At 36.4% G+C, this 27,687-nt stretch overlaps 3 protein-coding genes across 3 annotated transcripts; 2 read left to right on the top strand and 1 right to left on the bottom strand.

The window, feature by feature from the left end:
* Positions 1-8,569: 8,569 nt before the first annotated feature.
* LOC103963344 (receptor-like protein kinase BRI1-like 3) lies at positions 8,570-13,609 on the top strand. The gene is given in 4 exon segments (XM_009376165.3): positions 8,570-8,931; positions 9,298-10,941; positions 10,944-12,227; positions 12,230-13,609. Coding segments are annotated over 3 exon segments (3,615 nt in total). The 5' UTR covers positions 8,570-8,931; positions 9,298-9,539; the 3' UTR covers positions 13,159-13,609.
* Positions 13,610-17,535: 3,926 nt separating this feature from the next.
* LOC103963345 (chloride channel protein CLC-f) lies at positions 17,536-23,410 on the bottom strand. Its single transcript, XM_009376166.3, has 9 exons — positions 22,726-23,410; positions 21,353-21,755; positions 20,652-20,846; positions 19,673-20,127; positions 19,471-19,575; positions 19,149-19,382; positions 18,734-18,946; positions 18,352-18,584; positions 17,536-17,944 (listed from the first exon to the last, which is right to left on the bottom strand). Exons 1-9 carry the CDS (start codon positions 23,200-23,202, stop codon positions 17,869-17,871), a joined length of 2,391 nt encoding a protein of 796 aa, XP_009374441.2. The 5' UTR covers positions 23,203-23,410; the 3' UTR covers positions 17,536-17,868.
* Positions 23,411-26,012: 2,602 nt separating this feature from the next.
* On the top strand, positions 26,013-27,283 carry LOC103963366 (FH protein interacting protein FIP2-like). Its single transcript, XM_009376181.2, has one exon. It carries the CDS (start codon positions 26,044-26,046, stop codon positions 26,719-26,721), a length of 678 nt encoding a protein of 225 aa, XP_009374456.2. The 5' UTR covers positions 26,013-26,043; the 3' UTR covers positions 26,722-27,283.
* Positions 27,284-27,687: the final 404 nt, after the last annotated feature.

The raw sequence follows: 27,687 nt of genomic DNA, 5'->3' as shown, positions 1-27,687 counted from the left end.
GATTTTTTTGAGCTTGCCTAATTATCGTTAAAAGAAGAACGTAAACCCTACAAGGATTACATTCATCAATTAACGACTATTAACGTAAACCCTACCAAGATAGTATCCATCAATTAACGAATATTAATGTAAGCCCTACAAAGATAACATCCATCAACGACTATCAACATACACGATCGCGGCAATGCTCTAGATTTCAATTACTTTTTAGAGAAATCAAAGTCGTGATTTTAATTAGGGATTTTGCGTGTGTACCACTTGACCTTGTAAGCATGTGCGATAATTCTTCATGAATTTTCAATTTTTACATTTTACCATTGGACTCTCTTAACTATTGAAATCTACCACCTACGTTACTTTCAATCAATTTTTCTTTTAAAATATGTCGCGTGCCCCTCATGTGTGGAGGGATATTTTTGACATTCAATGTTTACCATAATTTGGCGTTTGCCCAATAAATCTGAACTCATTATCCTCCATTCCTCTTCACTTAATGTCAAGGTAGATGTCAGCAATCAATTTTCACTTCAATTCTTCAACAACCCTTGCCAAAACCAAAACCAAAACCAAAATCAACTTCTCTCTTTCTCTTCATGACCTATCTCCACTGCCACCACACAAAAAAAAGCCTTTTGCCTTTGTACAAATTGATTCCAGTGAGCGCTAGAAAGTGAATTGACAAAAATATTCCTCCACGTAAGGGGCACGTGACATGTTTTAACGGTAAAACGGATGAAAATAACATAGCTAGCAGATTCTATCAATTAAAAGAGTCAAGTGGTAAAAATTAAAAGTGCAAGCGGTATTGGCGCACATACTTACAAGTTCATGTGGTACTTATGCACAATCCCTTTTAATTATTTATATTTAATTCCTACTATTGTTATTATTTGCTCACTTGACTCACATCCAAAAAGTTTAAAACGCTTGATCTCCTCATCATAAAAGTGATCGACCTCGGTCCAACATTAGAAAAAGTATGAGCATGCAAAGCTTTTTTCCTTAGTATTAGAGACAAAAATCTCATAATATCAACATCTTTCGTAATCTTTTAAAAAGAAAAGCGAGAAAACTATTCGTGTCATCGAACTTTTTTCCTTCTCTTGTGAACAATATCACCCAATTAAGGAATGATATTATTGGGGAAGGGTGTATTTCACTAACTAAAGCGTTTTTGTTAACATTTCTTTCGTATTTCCTTTTAGGTTCTCATTAATTTGTCACATGTAGTTAATAGTACTTATCGTAAATAAATAGGTTTAATCATTTTTGTTGAGTAAAACAATGATTTTGTAGCTTGAGCAATATGCATGAGGTCTTATGTTCGATTCTCAAGTCTTAATATCGCTTGTATAGAAAAAGAAAGAGAATAGGATAACATCAATAGGACTTCTGTGCTGGTGTGGAAGAAGCAATCGAGACGTCTATTTACAAGCCAACCAATATTTCAACTAACCCTAGATAGGGTCTCAAAGACACGTTCTAGAATTTAGAATTCCCCATGGAAAACGCAATGTACCAATTCACAACTAAAGTCAAATATTTCGGAGGGTTCTACCAGTTACCGACCGGTCTCCCCTTCTTCCTTAGACGTCCCTACATGGGGCAGACCACAGTCCCTGGCCACCGGAAGAGTCAGCACAATTTGTTGCTTTGGCTTTTGGCGCACTCCAAGCTCTTTATTCATTTGATAATTAATCTTAATCACATGTATATACCTAATCAGATTGTTTATTACATCCTTGCGTAGGTGAGATTAAGTCATATATATTACTGGCTACATACATCTCTTGTATACGTAAATCTCCCGTATGAAAGGATTTCTAAATGTATAGGAGACGTGGTTCACAAGATGATGGTAAATAGAGTTCATATGGTTAAATCGTTTTCCTCTAAGGAGATATATAAAACAAGAAGAGAAATATTTTTTTTCCTTATGCTAAAAAATTATTTGGTTCTTATAGTTGGAGCTGAGTTTTAATTTATTTTTGTGATTTTAGGTATGTAATTTATTATGTGGCAATTCAAGAAGCTCGTTTGGAAGTGTTTTGCATGAAAATATTTTTGGAACTAATTCTCAATAAAAATGTAAGTAAATTCTGAAGGAAAAAAAAACACTTAATTAGCACATAATTGGTACTTCTTGCAGAAAACATTTCAAGTGCTTTTAGAATATAAAAATATTTTTTTTTCCAAAAAACGCATTTAGTCATTTTAAAAGTACTTCCAAACGAACCCTTAATTTTGTTAAGAAAATTACTATATGAGCAAAAAATGCGAGAGTAAATTGGACGAAGGTTCTTTAAGTCACTAAATTGTATTTTTTTATCGAACTTGTTTTAGTAAGGACATTCTTTTTGACCTCACATGTGCCCCCTATTGTGCTAATTCTATTAAAAGAATCGACAAATTAAATCGTTGTTCTTGATTTTCAATGTCTAATAATCTATAGGACTTAAGTGAAAAGTGAAATTATTGAAACCAAAGTGGACTTCGTCACATTACAGATCGATAATATAAAAAATATAATTTGGCCTTTTCTTTCATTGGAAAATATAATTTATTTCAGATCATAAAAAACAGTTATGATTAAAAGAATATGATTATGATGGATTTGTTACATTTTCTCATCTCCACTACATTTTAACTGATTTTTCACATTTTCTGATCTCCTCTACATTTGAAACATGTGAGCGGCTGACCTTGTATAGGCACATAATGAAGATAAGAGTAATGCCAGGTAGAAAAACTTTTTAGTACATTTGTAAATCATGTTATGTGATACCAATAGAAAATAAGTACATTAATCAACACATAAGTAATAATTCAATCGACAATCGCGTCATATAGTTTATACAATATAGTTTAAATAGATGATTTCCCTAGCATGGCTATCAAGATTTGATATCCACTACATTTGGTTGATTTGCTTTTACTAAATATGAATAAAAGAATATGAGAATACATGCGACAATTTATGTAAACATTTTTATTTTTATTCGTTCCTCTAAACTGTTGGTCTAAGTTTTGGGGGAACACGTAACAAAATTCTTACATAAATTATCATCAAACAAGCATGCGTAGATCACTACACAAAACAAATAGGAACTCAGAGAATATGACATAATACAATAGACCAATCACTCAATTTGAGAATTGAACAGAAGCATACGAGGACACTAACTAAAACCGCCTTCATACAAATATTGGAGTAAGTTATGTCCCAACGAATAAGGAAACAATATTATACGACAAAATACAATAGACCAATCACTCACTAAGAAGAACGAGCAAAAACAAAATTGCCAGCAAACAAGCAAAACATGTAACAATAACACCTACTAATCGAGTATTGTTATACGTAGCTTATTTGCTATCTGTATCTTTAACAAAAGTCAAACCTACTTGTATAAGTGCTACGTAAATCTTGTCTTATATAAGATGTAATCAGCAATATAATTGATAAATATGATTCTAATAATCTTGTTATAATATTGCGATTATTAATCGCGTGAATGTGAAATTCACTTATATATTTAGATACCAACTTGTATGAGCTAGATATGGATCAACAACGAGTAGTACAAAGAGTTTTAACATTTTCATACTAAGAGAGAAAGAAAGAAACGACCTCTGCATGAACAATATATTTACATTGGCATTTATGCACCAATGAATACCTACCTAACAAATAATAAATCATATACATAGATGGACAAAAATAGTATAGAGGAGAAGTGAAGTTGAAGAACCTGTGAAGAGGGAAGAGGTATATAACTAAAATAGCTTATTGTGAGTGTTTCAAATATCGATATATATGTAGAAGTATCAATAGATATATTGATATCGATTGGTTGTCTTCAATGAAAATTATAGAAAATTTCAATGAATGAGTATATCAACACATTCATAATTAGTTGAAATTAGAGAAAACTTTTACCAAAAAAAAAAAAAAAAAAAACAAGATTCGAAATATGCACTGGGTTCTGGTAAAATTTCTATAGTGAATCGATAAATATTGTCAATATTCATTGATTTACCTACATCTTGCCGATATAGGATGAAGTTTGAATTTCAACCCTCCTCTATATCTATCCTTGATTTTTCGGATATTCCACAAAAATATCGATAATTTCGTGAATATTTTAAATAAAACTGCCACGTGACGTCTTGCTCGTGCTAATAAAATAATGACATATGAACAAAAACATAAGTATATCTTTATTTTATTAGCACAATATACTTTTATAATTAATAAACTTTTATGGTAGTACTGTAATCTTACCCTACAAGTTTTATGGTAGTACTGTAATCTTGCCATTCTTTTATGGTAAAAACTTAAATATATCTTTATTTGATTTGCACAATATACTTTTATGAAAGTACTGTAATCTTACCATACAAGTTTTATATAACAAAACTCCTCCTTAATTTATATGCCTTTTGGCATGGTGGAGTTGCCGCGGGGTAGTGTGGATTTTGGCACTTTATTCATTACCAACTTATTATATAAATAAATAAAAGGGACGGTCCATAAATCAGCCTGCTTTCTTTGCGAGGATTCCGCTGTTTTTAGCTTAAGCAAGAGCATTTTTGTTTTGGCTGCATATATAGCTGAACAGTAACATTTATTTAAATATTTTCTCAATCATACGTGTTATGACAATGTTGCCAATGATTTTATAAGGATTATTTCATATTTGCTTCCTAAGCTATTGGGATTTCCCACTTTAGTCCTCCACCTTTTAAAAATGTGTCTAACGAGGATAGAATGTAACTTTCGTTGTAAAAGTTGACTGAATAACACATAACTTAATATTGAAGGACATTTTGATAACTTACCCACTTGCTCAAAATGTCTTCTATCGATTAGCACGCGACCACTTTGGTATAGAAGTAAGCATTTAAGCTAAGAAAACGGTCAAAACCAAGTCGACAAGTTTTGTTTGGAGATGCTTTTTAATCGTCACTAAAATTGACAAATTAGAAAAAATATTCCTCACCTTGAGAAAACCAATAATAAGGAAACTGTGTGGTTTGTTCTAACTAAAAACAAAATAAATTGCACTTGTTATTAATTTTGTCTACTTTTGTAACAGACGTCACTTTTCTCCTCATTTAATAGATTTTTAACAGTTCAGAGGCCAACTTCAAACAAAAACAAATTTAGATTAAAGTAGAACGATCACTAAAATTCGGGGACTAAATTTGTAATTGAACTCCTATGATAATATTCAAATAAAGATGACTAAAGATATTATACATGACAGTTTTAGTTACTTTATTATATTGTTTAATTGTTGTATTTATTTGCTGGATTAGGGTGCAAAGGGCGAATCTAGCGGGAACTGCTGATGGGGTTTTGGGCCTATATTTTTTTGCCCTAATTTTTGTTTAGAAACCGATGCACTCGTGTGCAAAGCATACTGACAAAATGCACCCTCACTCAGCTACAAGCTCACAACAATTACAAATATTTTGGCAGACTTGGAGTTTTAGGGTTTTGAAGTTTTTGAGTGAGAGACCCCCGATCGAGAGAGATCCCCAAACCCTATGTCCCGCGGGCCGCGCCTTCTCTCAGCTTTTCGAAAATTTCTATTTTTATACCATACCACCACCACCACCACCTTATTATTTTAGTGACTCGAAATAACCGTACACGCACGAAACGCGTAAACAAAAAATGAGTTATCTATTCGCTTTGTAATGCTAAGGTAAATTATATATTTAAATTAAATATTGTAAATCATTTTATGTGATTTTTAATGATTGGATTATTACTTAAATATTGATTGACTAAAATGATTTGTTCAATTTAACGAAGGTTTTTCACGTAATAACTAAAATGGTTTAAGGTAAACAACTTCATGGACCACTTCTATCTATTTTTAATATCAAAGACCAAAATGAGGGGTTATAACAATCTCATAGACCAGTTTAATTAAAAAATCATACTAAAATATTGACACTTGCAAGAAAAATCCTAATTGGATGGCCTCTTGGAAAGCAAGAATTTAGTATTTAAACATACAATATGTATTTGGAGGAGCAGCTTATCGGGGACCAATACACTTACTCAATGACGAAATTCTTGTAATAACTATAGTATATATTAGTTTCTCCATTCTCTCATGCAATAGATAAATTTTTTAATGTGCTGAAAACACGACCTGATACATCAAATGTCATATATAATTGGTTATATATATATATATATATATATATATATTTATTAAGTTTCAAACTAGTTATGTTATTATATTTAATATATCAGACCGTGTTTCCGTCACATCAAAAATATATACATGTAATGAACTGTCACCACTTTAAAGTCCTTGCTTGGTTTTTTATTAACTTTTTCAGTCTTACAAATATTTTTTTTAAGCCTGTTTTATTCAATGTTATGACGTATGAAACCTTGCTTAATTTCTTGCTCCTCTTTTTCTATGTAAATATATAGTGGAGTATTATTCAACATAACTTCTATATATATATATATATATATATATATATATATATGATAGTCAATGTATGAAGAGGCCTTAGTAATCACGCAAGTCGAGTAAATAATGATATATTATGTTTTCAAGTGAAAGATGAAAGGTAGAAGTATTGATAAATATTTAAATACACTAGATTCGCATACATGTTCAAGACAAGATGGAAAAAACTTGTAATAAGTAATAACAATTGGAATATTTTTGCTTCTCCAATGATGGGGATGCTACCACTCAGTACCGCGGTTTGATGGTATTCATTTTCACTTGAAAGTGAGAGGTCTTGTGTTCGAATCTCATGAATGGCGAATTTGAAATCAAATTAGGCTACACATTGTGTGGCTTAGTTGAACTCCCTCTCCCTTTAGTGTAAAAATATCGATGTATTAAAAAAAAAAAAGCGATGGTGATGCTCATCACTTTATTTATTATCATTAGATGAGTTTAAATTTCGAGATCTGTGTAGTGGATAGACACAAATCTCAAAAGGGTGGTGGTACCCATACACTCATTTTTTCTTCTCACACACTTCTTGTTAATTTTTGTCCTTTGTCTTCTTCAATTCACAACTGAAAATTGAGAGGGATGTGTGGGAGGTAAAAAGGGGTGTGTAGACCCCATTTCAAAATTTGAACTCATTCAACAGTGATAAATATGATGGGGAGTGTTACCTCCATTTAAGGATGGTGAACAAAAATACACTCTTACAACAATTTAAAGAGAAGTACAAGAGACAAATTCTCTTTATCCAACATTGACTGATATATTTCAATGCCTTTTTATTTTGGTAATGTATAACCTTGTTGATATATATTGAGTCGATCTCAAACTTGTTTTTAATCTATTTGTGTTGGGATTTGAAGATTGTGTTTCCGAAACTACCAAGGAATATATCCTACTTTGAATTTGGTATTTAATATGCTTGTATAGTACATACAAAAATGACAGTGATGAAAGCAAATAATCACATTATACATCACATTTCTTGTGGATAGAAGGGAGAATAACATAAGAAAATGACTCCTACATATAAAAAAATTATCCTGTAGAGATACTTAAATTGGACTAATGATCGATTTTTAGGTTTCGTCGTAACATTATTTCCAATTACGTAAACATGAATATATACTTAGTAGATGTGATATTACATTGGATGAACGCTTTGTACTCCTATTTTTTTTCTTCCAACGTAATTTGATCATGAAACATTGTAAAGTGTCCATTTTATAGGGTCATTTTTAAAGTTCATTTAAGAAAGCAAATCAAACAACTCAAAAACCGTTTTGTCATCTAATTGTTATTAAATAAATAGGTAAACTCAATGTTTTTATTAATTACTAAGAAAATAAATCGATAAACTCAAAAATTATTTAATCATTTAATTGTTATTAAGTAAATATATCAACCCAAAAAATCAACCAACTAAAAAGCGTTTAACTTATGTAGCTGTTATCAAATAAAAAGTGTGTTCACTATTTTGACCATTAACTATTGCAGTTATCACGACGTTAAACAAATGATTAAATATTTTCCAACGTTGTTGAATCTAATACTTTGTAGCGATAATCTTTGAATAATGACTTAGAAAAGTAAATATTTCCAACCATACTTCTGCCTTATTACAATATGAGAACGTGAACAAAACATACTTAAAAAAGGTAAAAGAAAGAGAAAACTGGCTAACATTACTCTAACCCAAACATTTTTGGGCAATTAACAAAATTGTAAACATTAATAAAATTATTCAGATATTTTCACATAATTCTACAATGGTATTAACAATCAAAACCCTATAATAAAGAAAGGAAGAAAATCACAATCACGTTTCAGAGACGTACGTGCGGGGTAATCCGTCCAAGTTTCCAACCAAATGCCCCGAAATTGCCAGAAATTGACACGCGAGAGAGAGAGAGAGAGAGAGAGAGAGAGAGAGAGGGAGCATATCCAAAGTTTGACTGGACCCAGAATTAGAGAAAAAAGATGGGGTGGCATCACTCCCCACAATTTACTCTCTCTCGACTTTATCTCTCCTCTGCCCCAAAAGCCCACCAACTTGTCTTGTATTATATTCTTGTTTTCTGTCTCACTTTACTTCCTCTAAAGCATCCTTCCCTCCCTCCCCTTCCTGTCCAAGGCCATTTTTTCTTTCTTTTTCTGTTCTTTTTTTCTCACCTTCCAAACAGAACCATTCATCATATGACACTTCTGAGTGTCACATTCACAGGAAATATTTTTGGGGTTTCTGCTTCTTCTTCTGGGTTCTAAAAATTCATCACTCAAACACCAAAGAAAAAAGAAAAAACAGAAGAAATATTATTAAGGTTGTATCATGTGAAATGCTATATAGTATGTACTACTACTGTACTTTGGTTTGATGTTTACCAGAGACCCGACAGTTCTGAACATCGTATCCAGAGACTCTGTCAGCTCCGAGGTCTCTCTCTCCCCCTCTCTCTCTCTCTCTCTCTCTCTCTCTCCCTCCTTTCTTTTTCTTCACCATCTCTGACTGCCCATTATTTCTGAGCACTTGCCCCTTAAGTTGAAGCCCTACTTTTCTTTTTTCCATTAATATCATCATCTTTCTCTATCATTATTCATTCATGTTATAATTTTTCATGGTATTTTCTAGCTCTTAAGTCTTAAATGTTGTGTTTTTGATGGGTTTCTTTCAAAGTTTGATGCTTTCATAAATTTTTGATGCTTGACAGTGATTTCCACCGCCAATCCCACCAACCCTTTTGTTTATTTTAATTTTCTTTTTCTGAATTTTAATTGGGTTTTTAAATTTTCAATTTTGCAGCTTCCAAGCAAGCCCCACTTGATGAAATGTGTGGAAGAAATGATATGGAGGTTCAGACTTTCAGCTCAGATCTGGAATGAAGAAAACTGGTTGAGTTTTAGGTGAACGAAAATTGTATAGTTTTTATATTTTTCTTCATTTTCAGAAATCTGCAAAAAAAACAAAAAGATACCTTTCTTTCATGGAATTCTGAAAGGTTGATGATGTTGGAGAGAGATTAGAAGTTCAGATCACAACAAGGGATGATGGGATTTTTTTCCTTTCTGCTTTTGTTTGTTTTTCACATCCACCTGCTCCTAAGTTTGACCTCAGGCGCCAGAATTTTGTCTTCAAGCAGCGGTGGCGGTGGCGGTGGTGATGTGGTGGAGATGTTGTATGCATTCAAACAATCTTCTGTTGTATCTGATCCCCACGGCATCTTATCTGATTGGAAACCTGATTCCACCACTCCTCTCTGCTCATGGAAAGGCATCACCTGCTCCTCCGACGGTGCAGTCACCTCCCTCAACCTCTCTAACGCCGGTCTCATTGGCGGCCTCCACCTTCCGCCTCTGGCCACCCTGCCGAGCCTCCAGCAACTCCACCTGCAGGGCAATTATTTCTCTGCTGCTGATCTCTCTGTGTCCAATGTAGCATCATGCAGACTTGAAACCGTTGACTTGTCCTCCAACAACATCTCCCAAGCGCTTCCAATCCGATCGTTTCTTCAGGACTGCGACCGCCTTGTTTTCGCTAACCTGTCTCGAAATTTAATCCCCGGAGGCGATCTAGGGTTTGGTGCTTCTCTGCTTCAGCTGGACATCTCTCACAATCTGATTTCGAATGCGGATTCGTTGACTTGCAACAGTCTGAACTTGCTCAATATTTCACACAACAAGCTCACCGGAAAGCTGAGTGATTCTTTCTTGTCCTGCAAGAATGTATCAACCCTTGACCTTTCATACAATAGCTTTTCCGGGGAATTACCGAACAGCTTCATTGCGAAGGCTTCAGCTTCTCTCAAGTATTTGGATCTCTCAAGCAACAATTTTTCGGGGACGTTTTCCGCCCTTGATTTCGGGCAGTGCAGCAGCCTCACTTTGCTTAGGCTATCACACAATGCACTCTCCGGGGATCAGTTTCCTCCAAGTTTCGAAAACTGTCAGGCTCTGGAGACGCTAGACCTCTCGAATAATAAGCTTGAGAACGAAATCCCGGGTGTTTTGTTGGGAAATCTCAAGAAATTGAGGCAACTATTTCTTGGTCATAATCTTTTTTCGGGTGAAATTCCAGCCGAACTAGGAAAAGCTTGTGGGACTCTTCAGGAACTTGATATTTCTGGTAACATTCTCTCTGGAGAGTTCCCTTCGAGTTTTTTGTCCTGCACTTCATTGGTTAGCCTCAATCTCGGACACAATCAGCTCTCGGGGAATTTCCTCAATACCGTTGTAAGCAGTCTTCCGAGCTTGAGATATCTCTATGTACCATTCAACAACATAACTGGTTCTGTGCCGCTGTCTCTTACCAATGGCACGCAGCTTCAAGTGCTCGATCTCAGTTCGAACACCTTCACTGGGAACATTCCTTCAGGGTTTTGCTCCTCCAATGCTGCATCAGTTTTAGAAAAGGTGCTTCTAGCTAACAATTTTCTGTCCGGGAATGTGCCCTCGAGCTTGGAAACTGCAAGAACCTGAATTCCATTGATCTGAGCTTCAACCACTTGAGTGGTCCAATTCCTTCAGAAATTTGGAGATTGCCGAAGCTCTCTGACTTGGTTATGTGGGCAAACAACCTCACCGGTGAAATCCCAGAAGACATTTGCATCGATGGAGGAAACCTGGAAACTCTGATTCTCAACAACAATCTCATCACTGGAACCATTCCGCGGTCTATTGTCAACTGCACCAATATGATTTGGGTGTCACTATCTGGTAACCGCCTTAGCGGAGATATCCCATCTGGCATTGGGAATCTACATAAGCTTGCTATACTCCAGTTGGGCAACAATTCGCTCTCGGGACAGATTCCAGCTGAGCTTGGCAAGTGTGAGAACCTCATTTGGCTTGATTTGAACAGCAATGGCCTAAGTGGTTCTATCCCACCAGAGCTTTCCAACCAAGCCGGCCTAGTCCTTCCTGGGATTGTGTCCGGGAAGCAGTTTGCATTTGTAAGAAATGAGGGTGGGACATCTTGCAGGGGTGCAGGAGGACTAGTTGAGTTTGAGGGAATCCGAGCAGAAACACTAGAAAAGTTTCCTATGGTTCACTCGTGCTCGTCGACTAGAATTTACTCTGGATGGACAGTTTACACATTCACCAGCAATGGCAGCATGATCTTCCTTGATCTATCCTACAACTCCTTGACTGGAACCATTCCTGAAAATTTAGGTACGCTGTCCTACGTACAAGTCCTTAACCTAGGACACAACAAGCTATCCGGAAACATTCCTGATAGCTTTGGAGGATTGAAAGCAGTTGGAGTCCTTGATCTCTCTCATAACAACCTTCAGGGTTTTGTCCCAGGATCGTTGGGGACTCTCTCTTTTCTGAATGACCTTGATGTGTCTAACAACAACCTCACTGGTCCCATCCCTTCCGGAGGTCAGCTGACCACTTTCCCAGCGTCTAGATATGAGAACAACTCCGGCCTTTGCGGGGTACCCTTGGTGGCATGTAGCTCTCAAAGGCACTCAACAGATTCCAAAGTTGGAGGGAGAAATAATTCTTTGACTTCAGGAATGGTAATTGGCGTCACGTTCTTTTTCTTCTGTATCCTCATACTTACGCTAATGCTGTATCGGGTGAAGAAGTACCAGCAGAAGGAGGAAAAGAGAGAGAAATATATCGAAAGCCTTCCAACTTCCGGTGGCAGCAGCTGGAAACTTTCCAGTGTTCCCGAGCCTCTGAGCATCAATGTTGCCACATTTGAGAAGCCTTTGAGGAAACTGACCTTCGCCATCTGCTCGAAGCTACCAATGGTTTCAGTGCAGACAGCTTGATAGGCACTGGAGGATTTGGCGAGGTCTACAAGGCACAACTGGGAGATGGCTCTGTTGTTGCAATTAAAAAGCTAATCCAAGTCACAGGCCAAGGTGACAGGGAGTTTATGGCGGAAATGGAAACTATTGGGAAAATCAAGCACCGAAACCTGGTTCCTTTGTTAGGGTACTGTAAGATTGGCGAGGAGAGACTTCTTGTGTATGAGTACATGAAATGGGGAAGTCTGGAGGCTGTTCTTCATGACAAATCTAAGGCAGGGGTTTCAAGGCTTGATTGGGCAGCAAGAAAGAAGATTGCTATTGGTTCCGCGAGAGGTCTAGCTTTCCTTCACCATAGTTGCATACCTCATATTATCCACCGCGACATGAAGTCTAGCAATGTTCTTCTGGATGAAAATTTTGAGGCCAGAGTATCTGATTTTGGCATGGCAAGATTGGTCAATGCCCTTGATACTCATCTCAGCGTGAGCACCCTTGCAGGCACTCCGGGTTATGTTCCCCCCGAGTACTACCAGAGTTTTCGATGCACAACAAAAGGGGATGTCTACAGCTACGGTGTTATTCTGCTAGAGCTTCTCTCGGGAAAAAGGCCTATAGACCCGTCAGCATTTGGTGATGACAACAACCTGGTTGGATGGGCAAAGCAGCTTCAGAGAGAGAAGAGATGGAATGAGATACTGGACGCTGAGCTGTTGACGCAGATATTTGGTGAGGATGAACTATACCAGTATCTGAGGATTGCCTTTGAGTGCCTTGATGACAGGCCATTCCGAAGACCAAACATGATTCAAGTTATGGCAATGTTTAAAGAGCTTCAGGTTAGTTCAGAAAATGACGTCCTTGATGGCTTTTCGCTGAAAGAGACTGTTGTTGAGGAACCATAAAAGAAAGACTTAGTTCATAGCACACGTCAACCGGAGGTGGTTCCAATGATCAAAGAAGTTTCTGAAATCGAAGACGGGAGGTCCTATCCTTCGCAGTGTGCGGACTGTATATAATAGAACCGTGAATCGGAGAGAGATGTAGAAGAAAACGCATAGGGAGAACAAGGTAAATGATGAAGTCTCTTGTTAGCTCAAAGTTGGGGTGAAATGTATATTCGTTTATTCGAAAAATCGTGTGTATAACCAAGACTTCGAAAAGGACTTTGTTTCTTTCTATTTGGCTTGTGTTCCTTCCTCTCTCACAGTTTTGCTAACTAGTTTCACCATTGTCCATCACACTTGGTTTATGTTCATAGAAAGCTGATATGTGATTTTGTAAAATTGTAATAGCAGTCCTTGAGTAATTGGAATCTTTTGCAGTTTGCTTAATATATTTCTGTGATTGTTTTCATACATTGTTCATCATTTATCGTTCTGCTTTGGTGCTAAACTTCCGCCCTGCACCAGATTGTTAGCTCCGAAACTCCAACCTTTTCTCTTGAGCTCACTACAGAAGACAAGAAAGGGTTCTTGATATTGTACTAGTGAAGTCATCCTCTCATCCTCTCATCCTTTGCCTTTGTGGTATTGTAATTCTAGAAAAAAAGGAAAAAACCCGAAAGTCTTATGCCTCGTCTTGCAAAATCCCAAGTGCCTCGCTCTATGCCTTCGCCTCTGAAGACACTGGTAACCCAACTAAAAAATTCATATTTTTCAGTTACACTTAGAAATTATTCATCTCCAAATCCTCCTTATCAAATTTGTTTAACATGTTTGTTCATAATCTCAATGTGAATGCACTAGTTCTTAAATTTATTTTACCTTTAGGGCTAGCTATTCCTGTTTCAATTTTACCTTGAATTTGAAAGATATGCATGGTTTTATGTGAACAAGTATGACTCAACTTTATCACTTATTTTCTAGTAAAAACTAAAAAGCTCTATAGAACTTAAAGTGAGCACTTCCTTCACCTTGTTCGATGTCTTCTGCTACTGTTTAGTTGTTGAGGGTACAAGGCCCACTGCAGCATGACCTCGGGTGCGGTTGCAGCAGCACATTCACATTCACTCTTTGTGTGAGTGTGCCGCCGCATATAACAACCGTACAATATAATTTTTTCGCCTAATTAATTTTCAATAAAATTGTTAGTTGAGCAAGTGGGCAGACTAAAACAAACTAGGTAAAATTAAAATTACCATTGACCAAAAAAAATAAAGAACAAGGTAATATTAAAGCTTTTTGTCACATGTTTTGAGGTTTAATTGGTGATTAGTCCTGAAAAGTTAAGGTGATATGCATGGTGCATTTGAGAGGCAAGCAGTTCATGATGACATTCCGAGGCCTACCATAGACTTCATTCTAATGTTTTAAAATTTTTGGAGCAAATTTACCGCTATCAAAATTCAAATAATTTCCTTCAATATCCTCCATTCAAATTAGATGTACAGCAGTCGTATCACGTGTTTATGTGACTACTCACATAACTCCAAACCCCACTGCATTTTCTCGACATCTCTGCCCATCCATAGCCCCACCCCATAAGAATTTGTATCCGTCCGGTCGCACACAAGGCCACCCCACGAGGATAGATTATCAACTGATTAGCTGACCATTATTGTTGTAGGTCGAACTTAGTCAGCAAACTTAAGTAGGAACCTAATTTCGAGTTTAAATCTTCTGTATTCATTTTACGTGTGGTTTTTTTTGTAGTCTCCACCGTTTATTAACACGTGTCATAATGTTAACCTCACTTAACTATGTTTTCATAAATTTAACACGTATCAATTAATCAATAATATAAACTACCGAGAGACTACACTCAAAATTAATACAGAAGATTTGAACTCACTAATCTCAGGGTTTTGAAGTTTTAGTAGTAAGTTGTCTTCAATGATGATGACAAAGCATGTGGATTCGTTTTCTCTGTTGGAATTATGAGCCCATATCATTAATTAGTCTCTAATCACAGGGCTAAGTTTAGATTACTTTATGGAGCTTTATGCATTACCTCCATAATATCTGCATTTTCTTTCGGTAATGTTGGGTAATCTTGAGGACTTTGTGCAGATTTTCTTGTCGGTACTGCCCATTAAAAATGAATAAGTTGAAACTTCTTTTGGTTTTTTGTGGTGACTTCTTCTTTAACCAATATCTAAATTGTGATTATATTCTAATTACTCATATGCTTATATGTTTATCAAATCAATCTTTTTCAGATACTGGTTTACAGCCTGATACTTTAAATTTGGTCTTGACTAATCAAACCCCTTTCCGATTGTGATCTAAACATGTCAGGAAGTGGAGAGCTATGTTATATCGGAAAGTTAAAAGAACCTTCTATTAGCTTATACGAAGTTGTTAAGTTGGTCTACTCTTTGGATTAGTTTTGACGTGGAGTTTGAAATTTCTTTATGGTATTGGATGTGAGAGTCGCCCCACGTCAAAGAGCTATGTTTTATTGGAAACTTAAAGAACCTTGCACAAGCTTATATGAAGTAGTTCAGTTGGTCTACTCCTCTGATTAGTTTTGAGGTAAAATCTAAACTTTCTTCATATTATTAGACGTGGAGAGTCGCTACAAATGAAAAAAGTGAAAGACACTTAAACATTTTTCCTATTGACACATTGGGCATGTTTTGAATTTCTTCTGCAAGGTATTTGAGTCAATGAATGGTTATCCGTCTCATGAATTCAACCATATAAGTGGCTCTTTATCAATTAGTCCAAGTAGATTTTCTCATAGTTAGTACATAAGTAATTAGTTTTATAAACACTAGCCTTTCAGCATGGGCTCACGCATAGGTTTGTTAATTTTTTGCGCGATCCGTTAATCCGATACGAAAATAACTAGTTTTGGATCAACTCATTAACAAGTTGTTGCTATTGGGTCACCCGTCAAGAACCTGTCACGAGATCTAGACATTAGGCGTGTTAATTCTTGTATGACTTGTTAACCCAACACGTAACGACATGACCTGTTAACGAATCGGGCTGCTATCTGCTCACATGTTAAGAACTCGTTAAGATAATTGGTTTGACACGACACTATCCGTTAAGATAACATGTATGACATGAAAATGACACGAACAAGACAAACACAACCCGTTTGTTAGCCCTAGCTCGCACGTATGCCAAATGACCCGTTTGCCAGGCCTAGCTCACACTTATGCCAAATGACTTTGTCTATCTTTGTTGTAATTCTATTCTTTTTATTTTTGAAGAGTAACAACTATTTTATTTTATTATTATTATTTATTTATTTTTTTTGAAGTGAGAGTGACAACTATTTAGGAACAAGAGAAATATGGACTTGTAAACACAAACTTTTAGTCACGAGATTATGCAATTTTTTCTTCAATAGTGAAAATAAACTTTGAGAAATGAATGGTGAAAATTGTTTAAAAAGTCAAACTACTGAATAGACTAGACTACTAAAGACAAACCCGAGATTATGATTCTCTTGTTTTTCTTTCAACAACTAGTCCTATTGTGTTGTATATGATTCATGCTTTATCTTCAGGAACCTTGAGCCTTTAATTGTTATTGAGATTTTTCTTCTAGTGGGGTAAGCTCTCCAAGTACTTTTTGTGTCCTTTAAGACGAACAAAACAAGCTTCAAAGATCCTGATGGCCAACAGAAAATCACATACACTGTTAGGGGATTCTAGCGCTAGTTATAGGGGTTACCCGAATTCAAGACTCGGAGATTAATTATCTATCATCATCGATTGTATATAACTATGTAATGACAAAGCCACAATGCAGTTAGTGCAGTCATTTGACTCAAACAATTTGTATTTTCTTTCAATAATCTTGAGTTGAGATATATAATTTGGCCGCAACATTTGACTTTTTCTTTAACGTGAGAAACAAAATATTTGACGAAATATATCTCATAAAGTTTTTCTTTGTTTAAAATCCCTTTACACTCCCCCAATCACCACAAATTCACGAGCCCACCACTTTTAACCATATGCATGGTTCTTTGCTCACATTACTTATGCGAATTCGAACCACTTTATTGCTAGCTCATTGTGAGATTAAGCCCACCCCTCCCCTTTAGTGTATATAACATCATTTGTTCAAAAATAAATCGAACATCCGTTTGGTCACCAATGTTAAGTATTGAAGTGAGATAGATGTCATTACAGCATATATGAATGTCATACAATAATAGGACCAAGTATTTGTAAGTATTGTATTCAAATCCAAGATTTTGAGATAGATTTCTTTATTCGTAGGACTGTTTCAAACTCGAGACGTCTTTCAGCAAAATGAAGAAAAACCACTTTCAAGAAAAGGATTATTTATGTAGAATCAACCGTTGCGCGTCGATGATTTGTATTTCATGTTTTCGAACCATTCTGCTTGCATTATGATTTTCATTTATAAGGTTAGATCATATGAATTGTGCTTTCGATGTACAATGAACAAATTGGTAGGTTACATAAAAGAATATGTGGTATCAAAAAAACCCGTACGAATTCTCAAGCCTCAGATGAAGGACCTGGAAATATACACTTCGTTTCGAAGCCAAACTCCACAAAAGCAAAGAAAAAACCAGTCTGACAGAGCAACTTCCGTTCTCTCTCGCTTTGCTTGGAGCTTCGAGCTTCTCTTTCGCGTGGGCAGACTCACATTCAGGCCTGGCAACGGCTCTGTTGCTAAAAGCTAATGGCCATTGTTAATCTCGTCGAGATTCTCTATTCTATGTTGATGAACTGTTTTCCTGTGATTTATCTCCTCTCTGCATAAACACGATATCATCCGATGAGACATTATAGCATCAAAATTTCTTCAAGTGCAAGCATAAATTATCACGAAAGGAAAAAGCGACTAGAATATACAGTAAATTTCCCAAGCATAAACAGCAGCATGATTTGTAACTAATGAACGGGCAAGTTCACATTTTTGTTTACACCAAAGCAGACATAAAGGGAAAAAAGGAGAAGAGGGATTCAAAGTACATCCTTAAGGTCCATATTTTGCAGTTTGGCCGAAAGTGTTGAAAGTAAAAGAGAACAATCAGATTAAAATATATGAGGTTAAGGGCAAGGCTAATAGTGCCGGTGTAGTTTAAGAACAGGCAGCAAATATAGGAGAGGAAACAAGGTATCATATCGTATAACCATAAAGTGAGAATGTATTGAAAACCTGAGACAGTTCAAGATTGAATCGTAATGAAGAATAGCAACGATTCTTCGCTTTATTTCTTTTGGTGGTTCTCTGACACGCTTAACCACAGGCAACTGCCTTATATCCTTGGCCTCCATTAGCTCCTTGGCCATTGCTAAATCTGTGTCCGGATAACAGGTAAATAAACCACGCGCTCGTCCACTATAGAGAGCTCGTCGAGTGCAAACAGATGAAACAAGACATGTATTTGCCTGCAAAGATTTCAAGTTCGGATATAATTAGAAGACTACAAACTTTTATAGTAGAAATAACACCAAACACATTATGAAATAAAGAAACTAGGGATTAACTAAGAACAAAACTTATGGAAGACATAACACGTGTGCACATCATCACATACATCCAAAAATCTAGTATCGCTCTTTGATGTATCACTAGAATTCTTCGATTGAAATCGTCTAACATCACCGTATGTTAATACTCCCTCCAGAAAATCTTCATCATCAACCACTAACACACAATTCTGATGACTCTCGTGCATGCATTTTATTGCCTCTTTCAGAGTCAAGCTCACAGGAACCTTCACATATTTCTTTGACATGGCTTGCGAAACCTGATATAAGGGATAAACAAGTGAGCAAGTCAGGTATAATGAAAGCAAAAAATGAATATAGATGCTGCAGTTGCAAAAGAAAGTGAAACAAAATCAAATTAATTGATAACAACTTGAATTACACATTGAGGTTGTCCATTTATGTGTGAGTGAGTGAGACAAATAGATCTTGATAAACAATTTTAAAGAAGAAATGTGAAACCTTTAGATCTTCCAGAAGCAATTCTTCACTAACTAATTCGGGGTCAGAATTGTTTCCAATAACAGTTAGTTCCAAGTCATCTCCATCATCACATTGTCTCCAACTAACTTCGTCTTTTTCTTCATCAGCCGAAACATGAGAATAAACTCTTGCTGAATTCCGTGTTTCAGATGGTTCAGTCTCCTTTGCCTGGTTTACCACAGTGGGCACCCATATTGCCAATCCAACAGCCCCCTACTTGCACGAAACAAATATTAACACCAAGCAATAAAAACTTGTGCACCAAATACAAGAATTAAAATGTATATAAGCATAAGAATACCATGAGAGGGAGCAAAATCCGGTAGTCTTTTGTGAGCTCAAACAGAAGCAGAACTGACGTCAATGGTACTGAACAAACTGAAGCTAGTGTAGCAGCCATTCCAACCTGCCGAAGTTTAAAACTATCTCAGTCATATCATATGGACTAAAGTATGTATTTACCATTGCAGAAATCAAAATGAGCCACTTATAATGAGCTTTACCAGTGCATAAGCCTGTGGCTGGGCAACAGCAGCATTTCCTGGAATCGCTGAGTTTATCAGTTCTGCAGCTGAACCCCCAAATACAGCACCAACAGCAGCACCAATCATCAAGCTTGGTGCGTATAGGCCACCTACCAGCCCAGAACCCTTGCATAAAGCTGTTGCCACAACCTTAGCTGCTGATAACTGAGTTAACAGCCAGATTCCAGGAGCTGAAGCAGTCCTCCCAGTGTGCAAAATTTCTTCAACATTTGTAAATCCCCAATACAGAATTCCAGGATACTTAAGAGCGATAATCCCAGCTCCTAAACCACCTAAAGCTGGGCAGGCAACATCAGGAAGACCAAATCTTTCCTTGATAAAATCAAAGAACTTTGTGAACCAAGCAACCAATCGAGTCAAGGCTACACTTACAGCACCACATAGCATTCCCAATATCAGGTATAGAGGAAGTTCTACAAGGCAACATCAAAACATATAAAAAGGAATCTCAGAACAGATGCACCGAAATCATTTATCTTAAAATTGAAAAATGCATGCAAGACAGAAATTCAGCAGTGTACATGTCCTAGGAAATTTTCATACCAAGTTGCATTTTAAACAATTCATTAATAGAAAAAAGGAACTGATGGAATCAAAATGTGGTACAAATCATATGTAAAGTGACTGCTCCACACCATCAAGTCAGAAACAGATCAAAAGCACTCCAACAAAAATCTCACTAAACGCTCAAGCACAAAACTTTTGCCATAGTTGTTTGAGGAACATCACATAAGCGCACATAAATCAGATAATGTATATGCCTATATGCCTAAATAAATTGAAAACATTACCTATATGGCTAAATAAACTGAAAACATAGTAAACACATACATACACACATAAAATAAATTAACATTATGAATTAATTTTATTGAAGAAAAGGAAAAAATAAACTATAAATGAGAAAAAGAAAGAAAGAGAGGAGAATATCAAGTACCAGCAGCAGATTTTAAATCGTATGTAGGCACTGTAAATGCTGACTGAGTCCCTTGTAAAACATTAGATACAGTGGATGATATAACAGAAGCCAAAATAATCATTGCAGTTGTAAATGGAGGTGAGTTTTCTGCTCGAAGAGGCCTTAACACCGTTTCAATAGCAAAGAAACAACCAGCAACTGCCGCGTTGAAACCTGAAGAGAAAACATCCTAAAAGTTTACTACCAAACTTGTTCACTGGTAAAAACAGTTCATAAAGATTCTCACTGTTCTAGGAGTACAAAACTAAATTTGTTCATATTTGTGATTAAGGCACATAAATGAACATAATACGAATGAGAAAAAGGTGAGTGCATCTCATATCGAAGGTAAAGTTACTCAAACATGTTACTCTAATTTAGAAACAAATTCCAAGATTAACATCAATAAATAGCACACTTGTTATCTACATAATTTGTATTTCATGATCTCAAAGACAGCTGGATGTTGCAAAACTAAAGAAATGAATCAACTGTACACCACATAATTACATTCAAATGAAGTTTCAATCTCCCACAGTTGTTAGTCATAAAGAACAGATTCTTTTCTTCTTTTGAAAATAATATATAATAATTGTTCAAGTCAATACTAAATTAGGGTGTTTCCTATAAAATATTGTATCAGTGAAAACAAATTGAGCACAAGAAAGTCTAGGTAGTACCTGAAGAAATTCCAGCTGCTGCACCTGCTGCAACAAGGGCAATCTTCCTTTCTCTGTTGTTCTCCATCATTAATGAGATTCCATTGGCACAAGATTTTCCAATATCTACACTAGGGCCTTCAGGACCCAAAGAACAACCAGTACCTAAAGTAACAGCTGCTTGGACAGCCTTTATTGAGGGAAAGACTGCAGCAAGTAAATCAAATCCTTGTCTTTGAGAGGAACCGGACTGCCTTATCTGGCCTAATATTTCGAGTAAACCATGCATCATGCCAACAATAACCCCACCCGTGACTGGTATTAAGAGAATTCGATGCCAAGTATCGCCCAGTCTCTGCAGACGAAGCCATGCAGCACCATCACTTGGAGTACCAGCCCAGGCCCATTCATGTATAACATGTACCTAGATGAGCACTAGGGCGTCAATCAATGTTAATAGAATAAACAAAAGAAAAACATACTGTTATATAGACTGTACAAGCTAAACAACCGTACCAGGAAGCACCATCTTTTATTTGTTATTGGTATCATTTCAAAATGTAGACCATTTTGGATCACACCGAGTCATACAGACACTGGCATAGAAACAAGCAACAAGTTCCCACATTCTTTTTTCTTAACTTAGGAACACTGTAAGTTTTATCACAATATGCAGATTTTAGAAGCTAAACAATCGAATTAACTAAAAATGACACATACTTTTACAGACGATAGAAGCCAAAAACGATGCAGAGAAGCACAATATTTTTATCTCTTATTGCTAAAAACAAGAACCATGCCCATCAAAACAACTGACATTATTTCCAAATACAAACAACTTTCGATCTAACGCAATACATGCTAACAGAGAAATTGAGGTTGGAAATGTGCAGAATCAGCATCCTAAGAACCACAACAAGTGTCAAACACAAAAACCAGTGCTGTAAACCTAAGCAGCAAGTTCATACCCTTTCATAAATCTACAAACGTCAGAAGTTTTTTCATGATGGGTAACAATTGGATATCCGAAACATCAATGGGTTTAAGCATTGGAGGTATTAAAGCATTCTAAGAAACTTAACATATATCGAACACAAAATACAGTGCTGAAAAGCTAAGCAACAAGTTCCCATCTTTTGCATAAATTTACAAAAATTACAAGTATTTTTCATGATGGGTAACAACTGGATCTCTCAAAACATTACTGGGATTAAACATCGGAGGTTTTGAAGCATTCTGAGAACCGTAACTAGTGGCAAAAACCTAAGCAACAAGTTCACATCTTTTGCATAACTTTATAAAATTTACAAGTTTTCTCATGATGGGCAGCAATTGGATCATCAAATCATTAATGGTATTACACAACTGGAGGCTCCGAAAGATCGAAAACTTACCCCTTTGTTAAATGCGGCAACAAGGAGACCAGTGGCGAGGCCGAGAAGGCAACCAAGGAGAAGCAAAGCCCATTCGGGCGGCGCACTATCGGCAAGGTCATCATTACCGTCTATTCCGGCCGAAGACTCATGATGCTGCTGATTATGATGGTGGTGGTGATCTACAGGGGGCCGTTGCTGGTCTCTAATCTCTCTACCGCCGTGATTTGGGGAATTATCTCGGCCGCGCTTGACATTGAGACGGCGGCCGGAAAGCCCACCTCCGCCGTCCAAATGCTTGATCAGCAGATCCTTGAAGCCTCCGACTCCGCCTCGTCTACTGGTGGGACTAATACTGCTTTTCCCGCTGCTTATTAATCCCTCCTGAGCTTCCAAGTCGTTGTCTTTCTCTGCCGAAACGCCGGCGTTTTCGTCGTTGGTAACGTCGTTGGAGGATCGCAGCAGATGATTCTCATCGCTGTATTCCTCTCCTGACATCTTCCCCAACACCACCACCAAACCCTAGAACCCCAATTCCCTCTCTCTCTCTCTCTCTCTCTCTCTCTCTCTAGAATTCTGTACAATCAACAATCCTCTGTTGCATCTCGATCTTCCTCTTGTTGTAATTCACTGTGCAATCACACGCATTCCTTGTGTGCTTCGAAATATTGCAATGTCGTTTTTGTCGTTCAAATCTATCAGTTTTGTTTTTGGGGTTTCCATCCTGTCACTATGTGTTGGTAACTACGCCTTTTTACTTTATTTGGGTCAAACCGTTCGAGTCACCAAAACACCTCTTAGGTTATGCATTACCAGTTGCGGGTTGGAACGGTAAATTTGATTTCGATAAAGTATACGTTTATATACGATGATGCAGATTCGATTTTCACTGTTTTTATTTAATAACTAATTATTTAACTTATTAATGTTATTTTTTTTGCCAAGAAAACAAAGAATTATTCTTTTTCTTAATTGAAATTCTTAGGCCCGTAAGTTAGCATGAGATTTCAGACCACGCTAATAAAATTTTTGAATTCAAACCTGAAATTTCAAATTAGAATATTTTCTGAAAAATTGGAATGAAAATTGAAACACATTTAGAGATTTCCAAAATTTCTAAATTGCTGCTCTGGATTTTTTTTTTCAAAGTGTTTGAAACTTGTTATAAAAATAAAAATAAAACTTCCAGTTGTTTATAGTTATGCACTCAAATTATATACTTATAAGCAACTTTTGTGTTTATCGTTAACTTTGAATACGTTTTTTTCATTATTTTTATTGAACGTACACTTATATATTAAAAAGGGTAAGCATACTACTATACTATAAAATTAATTAAATTTATACATAGGCATATACCTTTTTTTTTTTTTGGAGTATAGGCATATACCAAATATTAAGAAAGAACAATAAATTGTATGTACGAAAAAGTTAGAGAACATTAAAACGTTATAAAATATATGAGTTTCCGAATTATGTTCTAAAATTTTCGAGATTACTCTGATGACTAATCTTAATCGGAATAGAAATACAAAACTGAATTTTAATTATGGGATACTTTGATATTTACTAAATATTAAGAAATTAAAAAGTTGGTTCTCACACAAATTTTTGAACTCTAAAATTTGAAAAAATTGGATTCCTATGGTAATCCACTTTTTGTACCTATTATACCCTCACATGATCTCTAAATCCCACACTTGCCCTTCACTTTAACCCTACAGCAGTTTCCGCGTTCTTTCTTCCTCCTCTGCGCGTTCACCGAACAACCGTCGCCGTCCACCACTAGCAACCCCCTCAGTTGTACCTTCCCCCACCACATGCAATTAGAAGATTCTCAACATGCAGAACTTCTAGAGGAGCCAAAATACTATTAACTATTACGATTTTTTTACAAAAGTCCTGACTACTAGGGAGTTCGAAAAAAGAACTTAATTAAGACAACAGGTAAGTGGTTGAATTACGGTCCCGCCTCTTTCATGCAGCCATCCCATCTTCACAGCCAAAGCTCGTCGTCGTTATTCAATCTGTCCTGGATTCGAACGTCGAGAGTTTCATAGGCATGCTCTCCCCTTCGATATCCAGTGTGCATTCAACGTGAGGGAGCACCGGAGTAGGTGGTGATGGTGGTTGGCTGTGCATCTGCGGGAGAGGTTTTTAGAAGATTCTCAATATTCAGAACTTCTAAAGGAGGCAAAATATACCTGTCAACTACACGGGTTGATAGATGGATTACAAGACCTTTTGAATAAGAGCAACTTAAGGTCAAAGTTTAAACTCCGATGTAACTCGTGCTGATATTATGAAGTACTATCTGCCTGGGAAAAATCATCAAGCTTCGAGGTCTACTAATCTTTCTGGCATTGATCTCTCTGGATTGAATCTATGGAAAGTAGACTTCAGCAATTCATGTATGAAAAATGTCACATTCTAGATCGGCTCCGCCGTAGCATGATATTGTTCGTTTTTGGGTCACACCCTCACGGTTTTGTTCTTGGGTTTGGGCACCAGAACCTCCGGTGGATCACCCATCCTAGGACTGCTCTCGACCAAACTCACTTAACTATGGTGTTCTCATGGGATACATAGTCAGTGAGTCCCCAAAAGGCCTTACGCGGGCATGTACATATAAGGCATATCATCCTCTCTCTGTTGATCGATGTGAGATGTTATAAGAAATGTTCTACAACGTGGATGCTGAAGGTGCTATTTTTGTCCATGCAAATTTGTTTAATTCCAGTTTTGCTGGGCCAAATCTACGAGGAGCTTCTTTTGTGGGTGCTAAAGGTTACAACCTTGCTCATGCATTATGTGTGAAAGATTGTAGGAAAATGAGGATTATGATGGACTTGCTCATAGGAAGCTAGATGAATCAATGTTCTATTTATTTTATTGGTGGAGTTTATTTTTTGCTGAGTAAAAGATTTTACTTTTCGCAGTTATTTGTTTGTAAAATGATGTGTTTTAAAAGTTTTTATTCACTGTATAGTGCACGAATTGTATTTGGTCAGAAAAATTTGTTCCCCAAATTTGAGAGCCAAGTGATAGAATACAACCGTAATTAGGATTCCTTTTTTCACGACTAATTTAAATAATTGTATTGTAATTATATTTCCTTCCCACTTAGGAATCCTAATTCTTTTACACCAAGGCTTGTAATTGTATAAAGGGGTTTAACCTACGAATGAAATTGTCCCATTCAATTTACTATTTTTACATGGTGTCGGAGCCTAGGGTAGGGCAAATAGTATTTTCCGGCAGAGCCGCCTAGGTTAAGGCTTGCATATTGGCATATTGCCAACTCACTCATCAGTTTCTCTCTCTCAAAGTTTCGAAGCCATGGCAGACGGCTATGACTCTTCATCCTTGGTTCACCTCAATGTTGGAGGAAGAAAGTTTTCGACCACTGTTGGTACTCTAACTCAGCGCGAGCCTGATTCGATGCTAGCTGCAATGTTTAGTGGCCGTCACACTTTACGCCAAGATAAGAAGGGATATGTTTTTATCGATAGGGATGGTAAGCTTTTTCGGCAAGTCCTTAATTGGTTAAGAGACGGTGATATTCCTAAACTGGAAGTTACCCAATATGCAGAACTTCTTAAGGAGGCAAAATACTATCAACTAGTTGGGTTGACAGATGAATTACAAGCTGAACTTCTGCATACGGACAAGGGTGAAAGTCTAAACTCAGATGTAACGCGCGCTGATATCATGAAGTACTATATACGCGGGAAACACATCAATCTTCGAGGTGTTAATCTTTCTGGCATTGATCTCTCTGGATTGAATTTATCGAAAGTCGACTTCAGCTATTCGTGCATGAGATATGTTCGTTTCTCAAATGCAGATATTCGGGATGCTAAGTTCAATTATGTAGATGCTGAGGGTGCTACTTTTGACAATGCAGATTTGTGGGATTCTACTTTTTATGGAGCAAATCTACGAGGAGCTTCTTTTGTGGGGAGTAAAGGGTACAGACTCTTTGGGGCATCTTGCGTGGAAGATTGTAGCTGCTGAAAGTCACCCTTGACAATGTTGGTTGTTAGAAATCCTTCAAGGAAGCTAGATATTAATCATTTTTATATTTCTTTTGATTTATACTTAATTGCAATGGGATGATCTCTGTGTATTTTATGTGTGGAATTTATCTACTGATTTATCAGTAGATTAAATTTTGTAGAGTAAATTAAATACTTTATTTTGGGTTTGTTTATAAGTGATTTTAAAATAACTGATTTTTTTTTATATATTTTTTTATTTTTTGTAAAAGTGCTTTTGAAACCAATCTTTAGTAAAAATTTAAGTGAGTTCTAGAATAACACTCGTAAGAAGTACCAGTTAGCACTTAAAGGGCTTTAAAAAGTTCAGAAACAATTTTACCAAAACACGTTTCAGTCATTTAAAATCACTTCCAAACGAATCCTTATTTTTACTTAGAGCATCGGTATTTTGCAAGTTCGTTATTATAGATAGTTCTTTGAAATGATCTTATTAACGACATATACAAGAATTGAATTCTCCGATATAAGTGCTACATAGTTGGCTCTCATTCTTCACAAACCATAAGTGTATAGAAGCATCTGTCAACGAAATGGGAAAAAGATCCTCTCCGGATTCACTTTGTAGGGATCCTCACATCCTAGCCGTTCATCATACATCATGCGCCTAATTTTCATCAGATACTATTTGTGTTTATTTTTAAATAAAAAAAGTGAAATGATTTTTTACCACACGATACACGATAAATGGCTAAGATGTGGGAATCCCTAGGATCCCCACCAAGCGGATCCGGATGGGATCAAATTCCACGAAATGATCACCCTAAGGGCGTACGTGTTTACTAACCCAAAATCGGAATGAAAATAAAGAGTTCAATTCCGATTACAAATTATACTTGTGTTTACTAAAATTGGGAGGAATCAATAGTGCGTGGGACTCACACAAAAAGTAGAAGTCAATTCCTGAAATTGGAGGAATTGGACT

This window comes from the organism of the source record quoted next, unplaced genomic scaffold (genome assembly GCF_019419815.1).
Source record: "Pyrus x bretschneideri cultivar Hongxiangsu unplaced genomic scaffold, Pyrus_bretschneideri_v1 Contig51, whole genome shotgun sequence".
In the NCBI taxonomy this organism is placed as follows: domain Eukaryota; kingdom Viridiplantae; phylum Streptophyta; class Magnoliopsida; order Rosales; family Rosaceae; genus Pyrus; species Pyrus x bretschneideri.
Note: the sequence above shows the minus strand (reverse complement) of the source record. Positions and strands in the feature narration are given on the sequence as shown.

Excerpts from the sequence above, each read along its gene's own strand:
- LOC103963345 (XM_009376166.3), bottom strand. The coding sequence starts at position 23,202 with ATGTCAGGAGAGGAATACAGCGATGAGAATCATCTGCTGCGATCCTCC. Across the intron at positions 19,576-19,672 it reads AGCCACAGGCTTATGCACTG|GTTGGAATGGCTGCTACACT; the intron begins GTAAAGCTCATT and ends AAACTTCGGCAG. Across the intron at positions 18,585-18,733 it reads GCGATACTAGATTTTTGGAT|GCAAATACATGTCTTGTTTC; the intron begins GTATGTGATGAT and ends AAATCTTTGCAG.
- LOC103963366 (XM_009376181.2), top strand. The coding sequence starts at position 26,044 with ATGGCAGACGGCTATGACTCTTCATCCTTGGTTCACCTCAATGTTGGA.